Source organism: Lotus japonicus, chromosome 4 (genome assembly GCF_012489685.1).
Source record: "Lotus japonicus ecotype B-129 chromosome 4, LjGifu_v1.2".
NCBI classification, from domain to species: Eukaryota; Viridiplantae; Streptophyta; class Magnoliopsida; order Fabales; family Fabaceae; genus Lotus; species Lotus japonicus.
In genome coordinates, this window is record NC_080044.1 from 35,569,319 (window position 1) to 35,586,473 (window position 17,155).

General features: G+C 41.7%; 1 protein-coding gene across 1 annotated transcript; it reads left to right on the forward strand.

Annotated features, from left to right (window-relative positions):
• The first annotated feature begins 6,335 nt into the window (after positions 1 to 6,335).
• Positions 6,336 to 10,427, forward strand: LOC130712674 (uncharacterized). Its single transcript, XM_057562493.1, has 3 exons — positions 6,336 to 7,520; positions 9,923 to 10,069; positions 10,338 to 10,427. Exons 1-3 carry the CDS (start codon positions 6,336 to 6,338, stop codon positions 10,425 to 10,427), a joined length of 1,422 nt encoding a protein of 473 aa, XP_057418476.1.
• The last annotated feature ends 6,728 nt before the right edge of the window (positions 10,428 to 17,155 follow it).

Sequence of the window (17,155 nt, forward strand, 5' to 3'; positions counted from 1 at the left end):
TGAGTTTAAAAGTCAATTGGTCCAGGGAGATAATTTTGATTGCTTACGAGGAACCAATCCTAACAAAAGTTCCATTTACGCCTCTATATCATTTTCTACAAGTCTACCATTTTCTCTCCACTTCTCCGTTTGTAGTAACTTTTGATTGAGCACTACACACTCGTCTCTTAGTCATTTAGGGAATATCTCGAGTACAAACTTCGTTTGAGCCCCAGAACAGATTTTGAATGTTTGGGAAGAACATATCCTATCAAATGCTCCATTTTGGCCACTGTATTCGTTTCTACATCTCAACTTCTATCTTTCCACTTCTCCACTTGTAGCAAATTTTTATTGAGCTCTACACACTTGTATCTCATTTCATGGTGGAATTTCATCTTGAGTTTAAACTAGAGTTGGGACACAGAGATGATATTGATTGTTTAGGAAGAGCATATCCAGACAAATGCTCCATTAAGGCCACTTTGTCACATTCTACATCTAATCTTCTTCATGTCCACTTCTCCATTTGTAGGTAGTTTTTACTGAGCTCTACACGCTCGTCCCCCAATCATTCGAGGAATATGTTGAGTTTAAAAGTCAATTGGTCCACGGAGATAATTTTGATTGCTTCTGAGGAACCTATCCAATCAAATGTTCCATTTAGGCCTCTTTATCCTTTTCTACAAGTCTACTATTTTCTCTCCACTTCTCCATTTGTAGTAACTTTTGATTGAGCACTAGACACTCTTCTCTTAGTCATTTGGGGAATATCTCGAGTACAAACTTTGTTTAGGCCACAGAGATGATTTGGAATGTTTGGGAAGAACATATCGAATCAAATTTTCCATTTATGCCATTGTATCCGTTTCTACATCTCAACTTTTATTGAGCTCTACACACTTGTATCTCATTCCATGGTGGAATTTCATCTTGAGTTTAAACTTGAGTTGGGCCACTGAGATGATATTGATTGTTTGGGACGAGCATATCCAGACAAAAGCTCCATTAAGGCCACTTTGTCACATTCTACATCTAGGGCCTGTTTGTTTACTGTTTTCAAAACAGTTTTCAGTTTTTAAAAACTGGAAACCTATTTGGTACGACCTGTTTTCGAAAACTGTTTTTGAAAACAATTCTCATTTTCAGTTTTTAAAACTAAAAAACCAAAACAGGTAAAAGATGTTTTCAGTTTCAGTTTTTAGTTTTCAGATATCAGTTTTCTAAATGTTCGAAAACATGTCATTCAAACTATTTTCTTCTTCTTAAAACTGTTTTTAAAAATTGTTTCTGAAAACTGTTTTAAAAACTGAAAACTAAAACTGCTATCAAACACCCCCTAATCTTCTTTCTCTCCACTTCTCCCATTGTAGGTGGTTTTTACTGAGCTCTATACGCTCGTCTCCCAATCATTCAAGGAATATGTTGAGTTTAAAAGTCAATTGTTCCACGGAGATAATTTTGATTGCTTACGAGGAACCTATTCAATCAAAAGTTCCAGTTAGGCCTCTTTATCCTTTTCTACTTGTCTACTCTTTTCTCTCCACTTCTCCATTTGCAGTAACTTTTGATTGAGCACTACACACTCGTCTCTCAGTCATTTGGGGAATATCTCGAGTACAAACTTCGTTTGGGCCACAGAGATGATTTTGAATGTTTTGGAAGAACATATCTTATCAAATGTTCCATTTACGCCACTGTATCCGTTTCTAGATCTCAACTTCTATCTTTTCATTTCTCCATTTGTAGCAAGCTTTTATTGAGTTCTACACACTTCTTTCTCCTTTCCTGGTGGAATTTCTTCGTGAGTTTTAACTTGAGTTGGGCCACAGAGATGATATTGATTGTTTGGGAATAGCATATCCAGACGAAAGCTCCATTAAGGCCACTTTATCACATATTACATCTAATCTTCTTTCTGTCCACTTCTCCATTTGTAGTATCTTTTGATTGAGCACTACACACTCGTCTCTTAGTCATTTGGGGAATATCTTGAGTACAAACTTCGTTTGGGCCACATAGATGATGTTGAATGTTTTGGACGAACATATCCTATGAAATGTTCCAATTAGGCCATTGTATCCGCTTCTACATCTCAACTTCTATGTTTCCACTTCTCCATTTGTAGGAAGTTTCTATTGAGTTCTACACACTTGTTTCTTATTCCCTGGTGGAATTTCATCTTGGGTTTAAACTTGAGTTGGGCCACATAGATGGTATTGATTGTTTGGGACGAGCATATCCAAACAAAAGCTCCATTAAGGTCAATTTATCACAATCTACATATAAGCTTCTTTCTGTCCACTTCTCCATTTGTAGGTAGTTTTTATTGAGCTCTACACGCTCGTCTCCCATGAAGGTATGAAAAACGGTAGAAATGGGGCTTTGAATAGCGTTTTCAATCTAAAACTTTTTGTAAGACCCTACTTTGATGAATAAAATTATTTATTTTAGAATAAATGATAAAATGTGTCTTGCTTGTGAATTGTGAATTTTCCTTGATGCATTGGCGTATATAGTATTATTAATATTGAAGTGATAATACTCGGGGGTTAGGAAATAATTATGTGTAAGGTCAAGGACTCCAAGATAAGTGATTTTGAGTTGCTTGGAGGCCAAGCATGGTGCCATGGCCGAATCCCATGAGGAAGGAATGAGGGAAGACTTGTTTGACTTGGTTGTGCTTAATTTGTGGTAATGATTTGGGGGTTATGACTCCTTAGTCAATGCAAATCAATTTTGTTGAGGGAATAATGAGAAATTGATGAGCATTAATTTCATGTCTCATTTCAAATTGAAAGAAAAGGTTGTGAATGCCCTTGGAGTCTATATAGGCTGCGGGTTTGAGGGTAAAAGGGGGAGAGATTTTCAGATTTTGGAGTGAACAAAAGGAGAGAAGAATTAGAAACCCTCTTCACAATTTCATCACTTCACACATTCAGCAAAAGAAAGAAAGAAAGAGAGAGTGAGAGAGAGAGAGGAAGGCCGTGGAAGGGAAGAAGAAGAAAAGAAGGAAAAAGAAGAAGAAGAAGAAGAAGAAAAAGAAGAAGAAGAAGCTGTGGAAGAGCAAGGGTGAGGAGGAGATTTCGAGCAAGGAGAAGGGAGCAAGGATCATTCTCTTTGAATCATTTATCTTCACCTATTCTTCTCAAAACACTAAGACTAAGGTAAGGGTGGATCTAGTGGGTAGAGTATAGGTTTCTACATGATGGAGGTTTTTCCTTGATTTGCATGCCTATGATCTGAGTTGGTTTAGATTGATGATGTATGAGGTTGAGGGTAGAGAACATGCTTAGGGTGTGTTATATGTGCAGCCACACATATGATCAAAGCTTGATGCCATGCCTACATGCCATAGATGCCAAAACTTGACTATGTTGCCATGTTTTTGCCTAGAATGAATTATGTGTTATTTTGTATGTTTAGGGCTGATTATGATGATGAATAGCATGATCTCTTGCTGCTGTACAATAGCCTACAGGATGGCCAAAATATTTTTCAAAAAAAAAAGGAAGAACCCTAGAGCCAAAGGAGCTCTCGGCCTCACCCAAAATTTAGGGTGTTGGGCGAAATTTTCTTAGCTTTTTGAACTGTTGTTTGTTGCTGGTTGCTACTGGAATTTTTACCATATTAGTGATGCTTGTATGATGACAAGATCAGTATGTTGATGCTTGGTAAATGACCCTATATCTTATGCATGAATACCATGAATTTTATGCTAAATTTGACTAGGATTTCACATGATTGTAACATGATAATTGTGACATGATCAATTCTGGATTTTTGGAGAGTATATGCTTATTTTTGTTGGCTGGACATTGACTTGTGAAATTGAGATGGAAGGATGGAAGAGTTTTAGAAAACCTTGGACCCTTTAGGGTTCGGCTAAGCCACTTTTGTGGTTGTTGGCAAGTTTTCTTCTTTCCGATTCATGCACAAGTTTATGTGATGGCTTGATTGATGAGGTTTCCATGACTTAAGTGTCGATATGCATGAGAATATGACTATGTGCTTGATATTGCTTATTTGATGCCTAATTTGAATATTGCCAAAAGGTCGCTCATCCAGCTGTAATTCCTTTTGGTGCTGTGATTATTATTGTCATTTGAGTTGCATTATCCGTTGTTGAAAATGTTAAGACTCTAGGTTGACTAATAGAGCCCTAACAAAGAGAATGGAGACTTAATCGCTTGCAGGTAAAATGTGATGTAATTGGAACATAGGTCTAGTGAGGACTATGGACCATGAGAACGATGGTACCGTTAGAGACAAACGGTTACTTGCACGCGAGGGTGTTTTGTGGGTTGTACGGTGTGTCCCCACGTGATTTGGTTGACTGCGGTCACCTTGTGATTCTGTGGGTGGACGGTGTGTCCCCCCCCACATGATTGAGGGTTGTACGGTGTGTCCCCTCCGAGAATTGTTCATCTGCGGATGATCGTGATTATGGCCATTGGTGTTGAGGTGGTTGTGTGAATGGTGAGGTCGTTAGCCTAACTGAACTTAGGTGACTGACTGAGATATAACATAAAGATTATGCCTATTATACCTTGTTATTTATGAGAGTTACATGATTATGTGAATGTTTATATGAGAACATGAGATCTGACCCTGTTATTTGTTTATGTGTTATTCTGGGGGGGCCCAGATGGTGAAGGTCAAGAGTGCAGTGGTCTCGTGGACCATAGATCTACATGATCAGCACAAGGACAACGCCTGGCGGACCGACTTTGCCAAGGTACGTCGCATCTACGTCGGCAGCGCTACGACCACGGGACGTGACTGGCACGGGAACGTCGTCGAGACACAGAGCATGGAATGGGGCAAGGTCAAGATGCCCTTCGCACCATGTCGCTTCCTGCATCCAGGAGATGAGGGTTCTTGCTCGAACTCTCCATAGAGGGTTGCAGGAGAGGAGGGTTCTTCACGGGTGTTCGGGGCACCAGATTAGTGGGCACGCATTGGCGACTTTCCAGCTCCGCCTCTAGAGTCCCTACCTGAGACTAGTGTTCCCCTTCCCATTGGTGTAGCTGTTACACCAGTGGAGTTTGTGGCGGAAGACAAGGCTCCTTTGAAGAAGCGTCCCAGGAACTGCGGGTGGCTTGACGAGTGATTGATGTTGCTATGCTGGGGGTTGAGTGTTTCGTAATGCTGGACTATCTTTTATCAGTCTTTATTTCCAGAGATTTCGTTTGATGTACTTGATGTAGGGCTTTGGCCCAAGGTTACATTTATGTACTTTTGATTTATGGTTCTTTTGATTACGAGTTATTTTATTCAGAAATGCATGTCTTATTTATTCCGCAAACTTATTTCGTAAAGTTTCAAGAGTTTCGTAATAATTGAACTTTTGTCATTAAAACAAGATTAATAATTGAACGGCGAAAATTCTTTACGAAAATGGTGATGTTTGGTTTACTGTGTGACACTCGAGAAATCGGGGCGTTACATTGTGGTATCAAAGCTCTGGTTGAGAAACCAGAGCACTAAGGGTTTTGGGCTTACGAGTTTCCGAATTCGTTGTGTTTTTGTTTGTGATAAAGATGTTTTCAAAGCTTCGCAGTGAGATTGGGTAGACTTGTGTGCTAAGATGTTTGCTTGGCTGTGATTGTCTGAATAGTATCATTGCCGTGATACTTGAGATAGATTATATATTGTATACTTAGATATTTCTTTTAATTTGAGGGCACTGACATTGGGTTGTGGTTCTATTTCTAAGGAGGATTTCCATCATGCCTCCGAGACAGGACCCAACCAATGCTCAGCTTACTCAAGCAATGGCTCAGCTGGCTCAGGTGATGACCCAGCAGGCTGCCACTGCTGCTGCCCAAGCCACGGCGCAGCTTCAGCGGGAAGCTGAAGAGAACACCAGGAGAGCTGAGGAGGATGCCAGAAGGGCACAACGGGCTGAAAGGGAGCTGGCACAGGACCAGATCCGTATGAGAACTGATTTCAATCGTCATGGACCACCTAAGTTCCAAGGCGAAGTTGAGCCCGAGAAAGCTGATCTGTGGATTCAGGAGATGGAGAAAATCTTTGAGGCTCTCCACACACCTGACGCTGAGAAGGTGAACTTGGCGACCTTTATGTTGAAGTGTGACGCTGAGTACTGGTGGCGGAGCGCCAAACAGCTTATGACTGCCAACAATGTGGCCATCACTTGGGAGTCTTTCAAAAGGGCTTTCATGGAGAAGTACTTCCCGGAGACTGCCAGGGAAGACATGGAGAATCAATTTCTCAACCTGAGATAGGGGTTGATGACCGTAGGGGAATATGCTGCAACACTGGAGACCCTGTCCAAAGACTTTCGTTTTTTCCAAGCGCAAGTGGATGAATCGTACCTATGCAACCGATTCATGAGGGGTTTGAGGAATGACATTGAGGAGTCTGTGAGGCCATTGGGAATCAGAGTCTTCCAACAACTGGTGGAGAAAGCTCATGAAGTGGAGTCGATGAAGAATCGTCAGAGGGGCAAGTATGACAGCGGAGGTCCGATCCGTTATGGGCAGAGGCCGACCGGAAGGTTTGAGGGACAGAGGCAAGCTGGTAGGTTTGACAGGGGCAAGGCTCCGATGAGGAAGCCTTACCAACGCCCTACTGACAGGGTGCCTTTTGCTGGAAGGAATGTGGCACGTGCTCCTAAGGACGATGTCGTTATTTACAAGTGCAACCAGAAGGGACACTATTCGAATGAATATGGGAAGGAGGTTGTGTGCTGGAAGTGCCAGGAACCAGGACATGTTGAGAGAAACTGTCCTAATGCTGCTAAGGCCGAGCCAGTGCTAAATGCTGCCAGGGGAAAGCGACCTTCTGCTCCAGGTCGTGTGTTTGCAATGTCTGGGAAACAAGCTGCTGTGACTGATGTTCTTATCCAGGGTACGTGTTTTATCGCTGGAACTTCTTTAATGGTGTTATTTGATTCTGGTGCTACACACTCATTCATTGCTGAAGAGTGTGTGAAAAAGTTAGGATTGCTAACTGCTGATTTACCATTCGATTTGGTGGTGACGACCCCTGCCGCCGATCGATTAGTTACGCGCACGACATGCTTGCAATGTCCGTTGATTTATGGGGATCGGAAGTTCCTTGCGAACCTCGTCTGTTTGGGGCTTAAAGAGCTCGATGTGATTCTGGGGATGGACTGGTTGGCACAGTATCACGTTCTGTTGGATTGTGCTAATAAGGCCGTAGTATTTCCGGATTCTGGCGTTACGGATTACTTGAATTCGTACAATTTTGGAAGGGGTTCACTAGTATTCGTGAACTCTATCGTAGCTGCGGCGAAGAACGACGGCGACGTACGCAACATTTTGGTGGTGCAAGATTTTGTGGATGTGTTTCCAGAGGATGTGCCTGGATTACCGCCAGTAAGAGAAACAGAGTTCTCTATTGATATTATGCCCGGTACAGGACCAATATCAATGGCACCTTATCGGATGGCACCAACAGAGTTGGTGGAGTTAGCAAAACAGTTGGAGGATCCCTCTTCCAAAGGATTTATCCGACCAAGTGTGTCGCCATGGGGAGCACCGGTGTTGTTGGTGAAGAAGAAGGACGGAAGGTCCAAATTGTGTGTGGATTACCGACAACTCAACAAGGTGACAGTGAAGAATCGTTACCCGATGCCTCGGATAGATGATTTGATGGATCAACTTCGGGGTGCTGTCGTTTTCTCGAAGATAGACCTGACGTCCGGATATCACCAAATCCGTGTCAAGGAGGTTGACATACAGAAGACCGCATTCAGAACTCGATACGGGCATTATGAGTATCTCGTGATGCCGTTTGGAGTTACAAATGCACCCGCAGTGTTTATGGACTACATGAACAGAGTGTTCAGGCCATTCCTGGACAAGTTCGTGGTGGTGTTCATTGACGACATTCTGATTTACTCGAAGAGTAAAGAAGAACACGAAGAGCATTTGCGTCAAGTACTAGGAGTATTGCGGGGGAAGGAGCTATATGCTAATGGCTCGAAGTGTGAATTCTGGATGGAAGAGGTGAAGTTCCTAGGTCATGTCATATCAAGTCAGGGTGTGGCGGTTGACCCCAACAAGATTGAATCGATCATGTCATGGGAACAACCTAAGACAGCAAGCGACATCAGGAGTTTTGTTGTGCTTGCTGGCTACTATAGACGCTTCGTGAAGAATTATGCAAAGTTGACTTCACCGTTGACTCAGTTGACAAAGAAGAATCAACCTTTTGCATGGACGGAGAAATGTGAAGAGAGTTTCCAGGAGATGAAGAAGCGACTGACTACTGCACCGATACTAGCCTTACCCAAGGAAGGAGAACCATATGACGTTTATTGTGACGCTTCACATAATGGTTTGGGTTGTGTAATGATGCAGGAGAAGAAAGTGATTGCTTATGCTTCGCGACAACTGAAGATTCACGAGAAGAACTATCCTACGCATGATTTGGAATTGGCTGCATAGTGTATGCTCTCAAGATTTGGAGGCATTACCTGTATGGCAGTACGTTCACGATCTACGGTGATCACAAGAGTCTGAAGTATTTGTTCGGTCAGAAGGATCTGAACATGAGGCAATGAAGGTGGATGGAATTCCTGTAGGACTACGAGTTTGACCTACAGTATCATCCGGGGCAAAACCAGTGTTGTAGCTGACGCTCTTAGTCGAAAGGCTATGCATGTATCCTCGTTGATGGTCAAGGAGTTAGAACTGCTGGAGGCGTTCCGAGACCTGAGTTTGGATGTGAAGATAGCTCCAGGGAAGCTTAGTTTCGGGATGGTGACGGTGTCGAGTGGGCTCTTGGATGAGATCAAATCGAAGCAAGAGACCGATGAAGGATTACTTGAGTGGCGCAAACTAGTTACTCAAGGGAAGGCACCAGAGTTCGCTATCGGAAACGATAACACCCTGCGTTGTAAAGGGCGAGTTTGTGTACCCAATGACGCAACTATGAGGCGTTTGATCTTGGATGAAGGCCACAAGAGCAGGTTGAGTATTCATCCGGGAATGAACAAAATGTATCAAGATTTGAAACTTCATTTTTGGTGGCCTGGAATGAAGAAACAAGTAGCTGAGTACGTATCGACATGTTTGACATGTCAGAAGGAAAAGGTGGAACATCAGAAGCCAGCAGGAAAACTACAGTCGTTGGATGTTCCGGAGTGGAAATGGGATAGCATCTCTATGGACTTCGTGACGACGTTACCCCTAACACGAAGAAGATTTGATGCAATTTGGGTAGTGGTTGATCGACTGACGAAGACCGCTCACTTCGTGCCGATCAATCTGAACTACAAGGTGGAGAGACTAGCAGAAATCTACATGGGGTACCATCTAGCATTGTGTCGGACAGAGACCCGAGGTTTACCTCACGTTTCTGGGGAGCTTTACAACAAGCTTTGGGAACCAAGCTGAGATTGAGTTCCGCTTATCATCCACAGACGAATGGGCAAACTGAAAGGACTATTCAATCCTTGGAGGATTTGCTAAGAGCTTGTGTGCTAGATCATAAAGGAAGCTGGGATGAGTTGTTGCCGCTGATTGAGTTCACCTACAACAACAGCTTTCATGCGAGCATCGGGATGGCACCTTATGAAGCTTTGTATGGTCGAAGATGTCGGACGCCCTTGTGTTGGCATCAAGATGGGGAGAACTTAGTGATTGGACCCGAGCTGGTTCAGCAAACCACCGAAGAAGTAAAGCGAATTCAAGAAAAGATGAGGATCTCGCAGAGTCGTCAGAAGAGTTACGCTGACAATCAAAGAAAAGAGCTGGAATTTCAAGCTGGAGATCATGTCTTCTTGCGGGTTACCCCGATGAATGGTGTCGGAAGGGCGATCAAGTCTTAGCTTACTCCAAAGTTCATTGGATCGTACCAGATAACAGAACGAGTTGGGCCAGTGGCATATAGGATTGCGTTGCCGCCTTTCCTGTCCAATATCCATGATGTACTTCATGTGTCACAGTTGCGGAAGTACATGGCTGATGATTCTCATGTTCTTGAACCTGACGACATTCAGCTAAAGGATGATCTGACGATGGTGATGCCACCCATCAAGATCGTCGACAGGAGCACGAAGCGTTTAAGGAACAAGGAGGTGTCCTTGGTGAAGGTCGTTTGGAATCAAGCGACAGGCGGTGCTACATGGGAATTAGAGAATAAGATGCGGGAGTCACATCCCGATTTGTTTGTAAACCCTTAAGTTTCGAGGGCGAAACTATTTTTAAGGGGGGTGGTATTGTAAGACCCTATTTGATGAATAAAATTATTTATTTTAGAATAAATGATAAAATGTGTCTTGCTTGTGAATTGTGAATTTTCCTTGATGCATTGGAGTGTATAGTATTATTAATATTGAAGTGATAATACTCGGGGGTTAGGAAATAATTATGTGTAAGGTCAAGGACTCCAAGATAAGTGACTTTGAGTTGCTTGGAGGCCAAGCATGGTGCCATGGCCGAATCCCATGAGGAAGGAATGAGGGAAGACTTGTTTGACTTGGTTGTGCTTAATTTGTGACTTTGAGGGAATAATGAGAAATTGATGAGCATTAATTTCATGTCTCATTTCAAATTGAAAGAAAAGGTTGTGAATGCCCTTGGAGTCTATATAGGCCACGGGTTTGAGGGTAAAAGGGGGAGAGATTTTCAGATTTTGGAGTGAACAAAAGGAGAGAAGAATTAGAAACCCTCTTCACAATTTCATCACTTCACACATTCAGCAAAAGAAAGAAAGAAAGAGAGAGTGAGAGAGAGAGAGAGGAAGGCCGTGGAAGGGAAGAAGAAGAAAAGAAGGAAGAAGAAGAAGAAGAAGAAGAAGAAGAAGAAGAAGAAGAAGAAGAAGCCGTGGAGGAGCAAGGGTGAGGAGGAGATTTCGAGCAAGGAGAAGGGAGCAAGGATCATTCTCTTTGAATCATTTATCTTCACCTATTCTTCTCAAAACACTAAGACTAAGGTAAGGGTGGATCTAGTGGGTAGAGTCTAGGTTTCTACATGATGGAGGTTTTTCCTTGATTTGCATGTCTATGATCTGAGTTGGTTTAGATTGATGATGTATGAGGTTGAGGGTAGAGAACATGCTTAGGGTGTGTTATATGTGCAGCCACAAATATGATCAAAGCTTGATGCCATGCCTACATGCCATAGATGCCAAAACTTGACTATGTTGCCATGTTTTTGCCTAGAACGAATTCTGTGTTATTTTGTATGTTTAGGGCTGATTATGATGATGAATAGCATGATCTCTTGCTGCTGTACAATGGCCTACAGGATGGCCAAAATATTTTTCAAAAAAAAAGGAAGAACCCTAGAGCCAAAGGAGCTCTCGGCCTCACCCAAAATTTAGGGTGTTGGGCGAAATTTTCTTAGCTTTTTGAACTATTGTTTGTTGCTGGTTGCTACTGGAATTTTTACCATATTAGTGATGCTTGTATGATGACAAGATCAGTATGTTGATGCTTGGTAAATGACCCTATATCTTATGCATGAAAACCATGAATTTTATGCTAAATTTGACTAGGATTTCACATGATTGTAACATGATAATTGTGACATGATCAATTCTGGATTTTTGGAGAGTATATGCTTATTGTTGTTAGCTGGTCATTGACTTGTGAAATTGAGATGGAAGGAAGGAAGAGTTTCAGAAAACCTTGGACCCTTTAGGGTTCGGCTAAGCCACTTTTGAGGTTGTTGGCAAGTTTTCTTCTTTCCGATTCATGCACAAGTTTATGTGATGGCTTGATTGATGAGGTTGCCATGACTTAAGTGTCGATATGCATGAGAATATGACTATGTGCTTGATATTGCTTATTTGATGCCTGATTTGAATATTGCCAAAAGGTCGCTCATCCAGTTGTAATTCCTTTTGGTGCTGTGATTATTACTGTCATTTGAGATGCATTATCCGTTGTTGAAAATGTTAAGACTCTAGGTTGACTAATAGAGCCCTAACAAAGAGAATGGAGACTTAATCGCTTGCAAGTAAAATGTGATGTAATTGGAACATAGGTCTAGTGAGGACTATGGACCATGAGAACGATGGTACCGTTAGAGACAAACGGTTACTTGCACGCGAGGGTGTTTTGTGGGTTGTACGGTGTGTCCCCACGTGATTTGGTTGACTGCGGTCACCTTGTGATTCTGTGGGCGGACGGTGTGTCCCCCCCACATGATTGAGGGTTGTACGGTGTGTCCCCTCCGAGAATTGTTCATCTGCGGAAGATCGTGATTATGGCCATTGGTGTTGAGGTGGTTGTGTGAATGGTGAGGTCGTTAGCCTAACTGAACTTAGGTGACTGACTGAGATATAACATAAAGATTATGCCTATTATACCTTGTTATTTATGAGAGTTACATGATTATGTGAATGTTTATATGAGAACATGAGATCTGACCCTGTTATTTGTTTATGTGTTATTCTGGGGGGGGGGGCAGATGGTGAAGGTCAAGAGTGCAGTGGTCTCGTGGACCATAGATCTACATGATCAGCACAAGGACAACGCCTGGCAGACCGACTTTGCCAAGGTACGTCGCATCTACGTCGGCAGCGCTACGATCACGGGACGTGACCGGCACGAGAACGTCGTCGAGACATAGATCATGGAATGGGGCAAGGTCAAGATGCCCTTCGCACCATGTCGCTTCCTGCATCCAGGAGATGAGGGTTCTTGCTCGAACTCTCCACACTGGGTTGCAGGAGAGGAGGGTTCTTCACGGGCATTCGGGGCACCAGATTGGTGGGCACGCATTGGCGACTTTCCAGCTCCGCCTCTAGAGTCCCTTCCAGTTCCTAATGAGCCTATGGAGGGAAATGGAGGTGCACCAGCGGTCAGGGCTCCAGTGAAGAAGCGCCAGAGACAGTGCGGTTGGCTCGACGAGTGACTGATGTTGCCATGCTGGGGGTTGAGTGTTTCGTAGTGCTGGACTATCTTTTATCAGTTTTTATTTCCAGAGATTTCGTTTGATGTACTTGATGTAGGGCTTTGGCCCAAGGTTACATTTATTCAGAAATGCATGTCTTATTTATTCCGCAAACTTATTTCGTAAAGTTTCAAGAGTTTCGTAATAATTGAACTTTTGTCATTAAAACAAGATTAATAATTGAACGGCGAAAATTCTTTACGAAAATGGTGATGTTTGGTTTACTGTGTGACACTCGAGAAATCGGGGCGTTACACTTTTCCCACTTGAGATTTTAACAAATCTCTTCAAACACAAAGATAAAAGGTGCTAAGATAAGAGTTGAGGGAAGCACACAATGATTTTATCCTGGTTCACTTGATAAATCCCTCAAGCTAATCCAGTCCACCCGTTAAGGTGATTTCTTCCTTCTTAGAATGAAGGCAATCCACTGATCAGAGTTTGTTACAACTGCACTTGCAACCTGCAAAGTGACTAACTATACAATGACTTAGCTATCACTAAGATTCACTCTCTTAGTCTTCTCAAGGATCCGACCAACCTTGGTCTCCTTAAGGAAAAACAAACAACTGTTTGAAAGTTTGCGTTTACAAAGAATTGCTTCTCAGAAAGCTAAAGTAAACACAATAAGTACAACTTGAAAAAAGATTGCTTAAGAAAATATTTGAATATCGCGTGAGCTTGAACAAAGTTTCTTAGGCGGCATCTTTCATCTTCAACCTCTTTATATACTCCAAGGATTAGGGTTTGGAAGTTTGCATGGAATGCTACCGTTGGAGGGCAGATCTGGGTTTTCTAGGTTCTGCTGTTTCTGAATAAGTTAGGTAGGGTCGTCAGGATAGTACAATTGCTTTTGTACTTTGGATAGTGACATGACCTTTATCCCTAGTTGACTTCTGATCAGAGCGGTGCTTCATGTTGGAACTCACAGCTTGGTGATCAAAGTCAGAGGGAAGCTTGGCTCCTCTGACCTTTGTACCTTCTTCTTCTAGACTCAGAGGAGAAGTACTTGGTCTTCAGAGCCAGCTTACTCTTGGACTTCAGAATCTTCACTACTCAGCTTCTGGACCGTCAGAGCTTCTGAACCTTCAGAGCTTCAGATCCTTCAGAGCTTTTGATCCTTCAGAGCTTCTGGTCTTCAGAACTTCAAGTGAACTGAATCTATATCAGAGCTTTACTATCTTCAGATCTTCTGAAGCTTATTCTACTGTTCAGATTGAACATAGTGAGTGCGAAAGCGTTGCGTAGGTTACTCTTTGAGCATAGTGATTTTGATTTATGTGTAATTAGATCAGAGTCAGAGCCTGTCATTAAAACACTCAGAAAACAATCGTTAGAGCACTACACACTCGTCTCTCAGACATTTGGGGAATATCTTGAGTACAAACTTCGTTTGGGCCACAGAGATGATGATTTTCAATGTTTTGGAAGAACATATCCTATCAAATGTTCCATTAAGGCCACTGTATCCGTTTCTACATCTCAACTTCTATCTTTCAACTTCTCCATTTGTAGCAAATTTTTATTGAGCTCTACACACTTGTTTCTTATTCCCTGGTGGAATTCATCTTGGGTTTAAACATGAGTTGGGCCACAGAGATGATATCGATTGTTTGGGACGAGCATATCCAGACAAAAGCTCCATTAAGGCCAATTTATCATAATCTACATCTAATCTTTTTTCCGTCCACTTCTCCATTTGTAGCAAGTTTCTATTGAGCTCTACACACTTCTTTCTCATTCTCAAGTGGAATTTCATCTTGAGTTTTAACTTGAGTTAGGCGAAAGAGATGATATTCATTGTTTGGGAATAGCATATCCAGACAAAAGCTCCATTAAGACCACTTTATCACATATTACATCTAATCTTCTTTCTGTCCACTTCTCCATTTGTAGTAACTTTTGATAGAGCACTACACACTCGTCTCTCAGTCATTTGGGGAATATCTTGAGTACAAACTTCGTTTGGGCCATATAGATGATTTTGAATGTTTTGGAAGAACATATCCTATCAAATGTTCCATTTAGGCCACTGTTTCCGTTTCTACATCTCAACTTCTATCTTTCCACATCTCCATTTGTAGCAAGTTTTTATTGAGCTCTACACACTTGTTTCTTATTCCCTGGTGGAATTTCATCTTGGGTTTAAACTTGAGTTGGGCCACGGGGAAGATATTGATGGTTTGGGACGAGCATATCCAGACAAAAGCTCCATTGAGGCCAAGTTATCACAATCTACGTCTAATCTTAATTCTGTCCACTTCTCCATTTGTAGGTAGTTTTTATTGAGCTCTACACGCTAGTCTCCCAGTCATTCGAGGAATATTTTGAGTTTAAAACTCAATTGGTCCACGAAGATAATTTTGATTGCTTATGAGGAACCTATCCAATCAAAAGTTATATTTAGGTCTCTCTATCCTTTTCTACAAGTCTACTCTTTTCTGTCCACTTCTCCATTTGTAGCAACTTTTGATTGAGCACTACACAATCGTCTCTCAGTCATTTGGGAAATATCTAGAGTACAAACTTCGTTTGGGCCACAGAGATGATGATTTTGAATGTTTGGGAAGAACATATCCAATCAAATTTTCCATTTAGGCCATTGTATCTGTTTCTACCTCTCAACTTCTATCTTTCCACTCCTCCATTTGTAGCAAGTTTTTATTGAGCTCTCTACACACTTCTTTCTCATTCTCCGGTGGAATTTCATCTTGAGTTTTAACTTGAGTTGGGCCACGAGATGATATTGATTGTTTGGGACGAGCATATCCAGACAAAAGCTCCATTAAGGCCAATTTATCACAATCTACATCTAATCTACTTTCCGTCCACTTCTCCATTTGTAGCAAGTTTTTATTGAGCTCTACACACTTCTTTCTCATTCTCTGGTGGAATTTCATCTTGAGTTTTAACTTGAGTTAGGCCAGACACATGATATTCATTGTTTGGAAATAGCATATCCAGACAAAAGCTCCATTAAGACCACTTTATCACATATTACATCTAATCTTCTTTCTGTCCACTTCTCCATTTGTACTAACTTTTGATTGAGCACTACACACTCGTCTCTTGGTTATTTGGGGAATATCTTGAGTACAAACTTCGTTTGGGCCACAGAGATGATTTTGAATGTTTTGGAAGAACATATCCTATCAAATGTTCCATTTAGGCCACTGTATCCGTTTCTACATCTCATCTTCTATCTTTCCACTTCTCCATTTGTAGCAAGTTTTTATTGAGCTCTACACACTTGTTTCTTATTCCCTGGTGGAATTTCATCTTGGGTTTAAACTTGAGTTGGGCCACGGGGAAGATATTGATGGTTTGGGACGAGCATATCCAGACAAAAGCTCCATTGAGGCCAAGTTATCACAATCTACGTCTAATCTTAATTCTGTCCACTTCTCCATTTGTAGGTAGTTTTTATTGAGCTCTACACGCTAGTCTCCCAGTCATTCGAGGAATATTTTGAGTTTAAAACTCAATTGGTCCACGAAGATAATTTTGATTGCTTATGAGGAACCTATCCAATCAAAAGTTATATTTAGGTCTCTCTATCCTTTTCTACAAGTCTACTCTTTTCTGTCCACTTCTCCATTTGTAGCAACTTTTGATTGAGCACTACACAATCGTCTCTCAGTCATTTGGGAAATATCTAGAGTACAAACTTCGTTTGGGCCACAGAGATGATGATTTTGAATGTTTGGGAAGAACATATCCAATCAAATTTTCCATTTAGGCCATTGTATCTGTTTCTACCTCTCAACTTCTATCTTTCCACTCCTCCATTTGTAGCAAGTTTTTATTGAGCTCTCTACACACTTCTTTCTCATTCTCCGGTGGAATTTCATCTTGAGTTTTAACTTGAGTTGGGCCACGAGATGATATTGATTGTTTGGGACGAGCATATCCAGACAAAAGCTCCATTAAGGCCAATTTATCACAATCTACATCTAATCTACTTTCCGTCCACTTCTCCATTTGTAGCAAGTTTTTATTGAGCTCTACACACTTCTTTCTCATTCTCTGGTGGAATTTCATCTTGAGTTTTAACTTGAGTTAGGCCAGACACATGATATTCATTGTTTGGAAATAGCATATCCAGACAAAAGCTCCATTAAGACCACTTTATCACATATTACATCTAATCTTCTTTCTGTCCACTTCTCCATTTGTACTAACTTTTGATAGAGCACTACACACTCGTCTCTTGGTTATTTGGGGAATATCTTGAGTACAAACTTCGTTTGGGCCACAGAGATGATTTTGAATGTTTT

Coding starts and splice junctions, on each gene's coding strand:
- LOC130712674 (XM_057562493.1), top strand. CDS start 6,336: ATGAGGGGTTTGAGGAATGACATTGAGGAGTCTGTGAGGCCATTGGGA. Junction 7,521..9,922: donor GGGGAGCACCGGTGTTGTTG/GTGAAGAAGAAG, acceptor CATGTGTCACAG/TTGCGGAAGTACATGGCTGA. Junction 10,070..10,337: donor AGGAGGTGTCCTTGGTGAAG/GTCGTTTGGAAT, acceptor CTCGGGGGTTAG/GAAATAATTATGTGTAAGGT.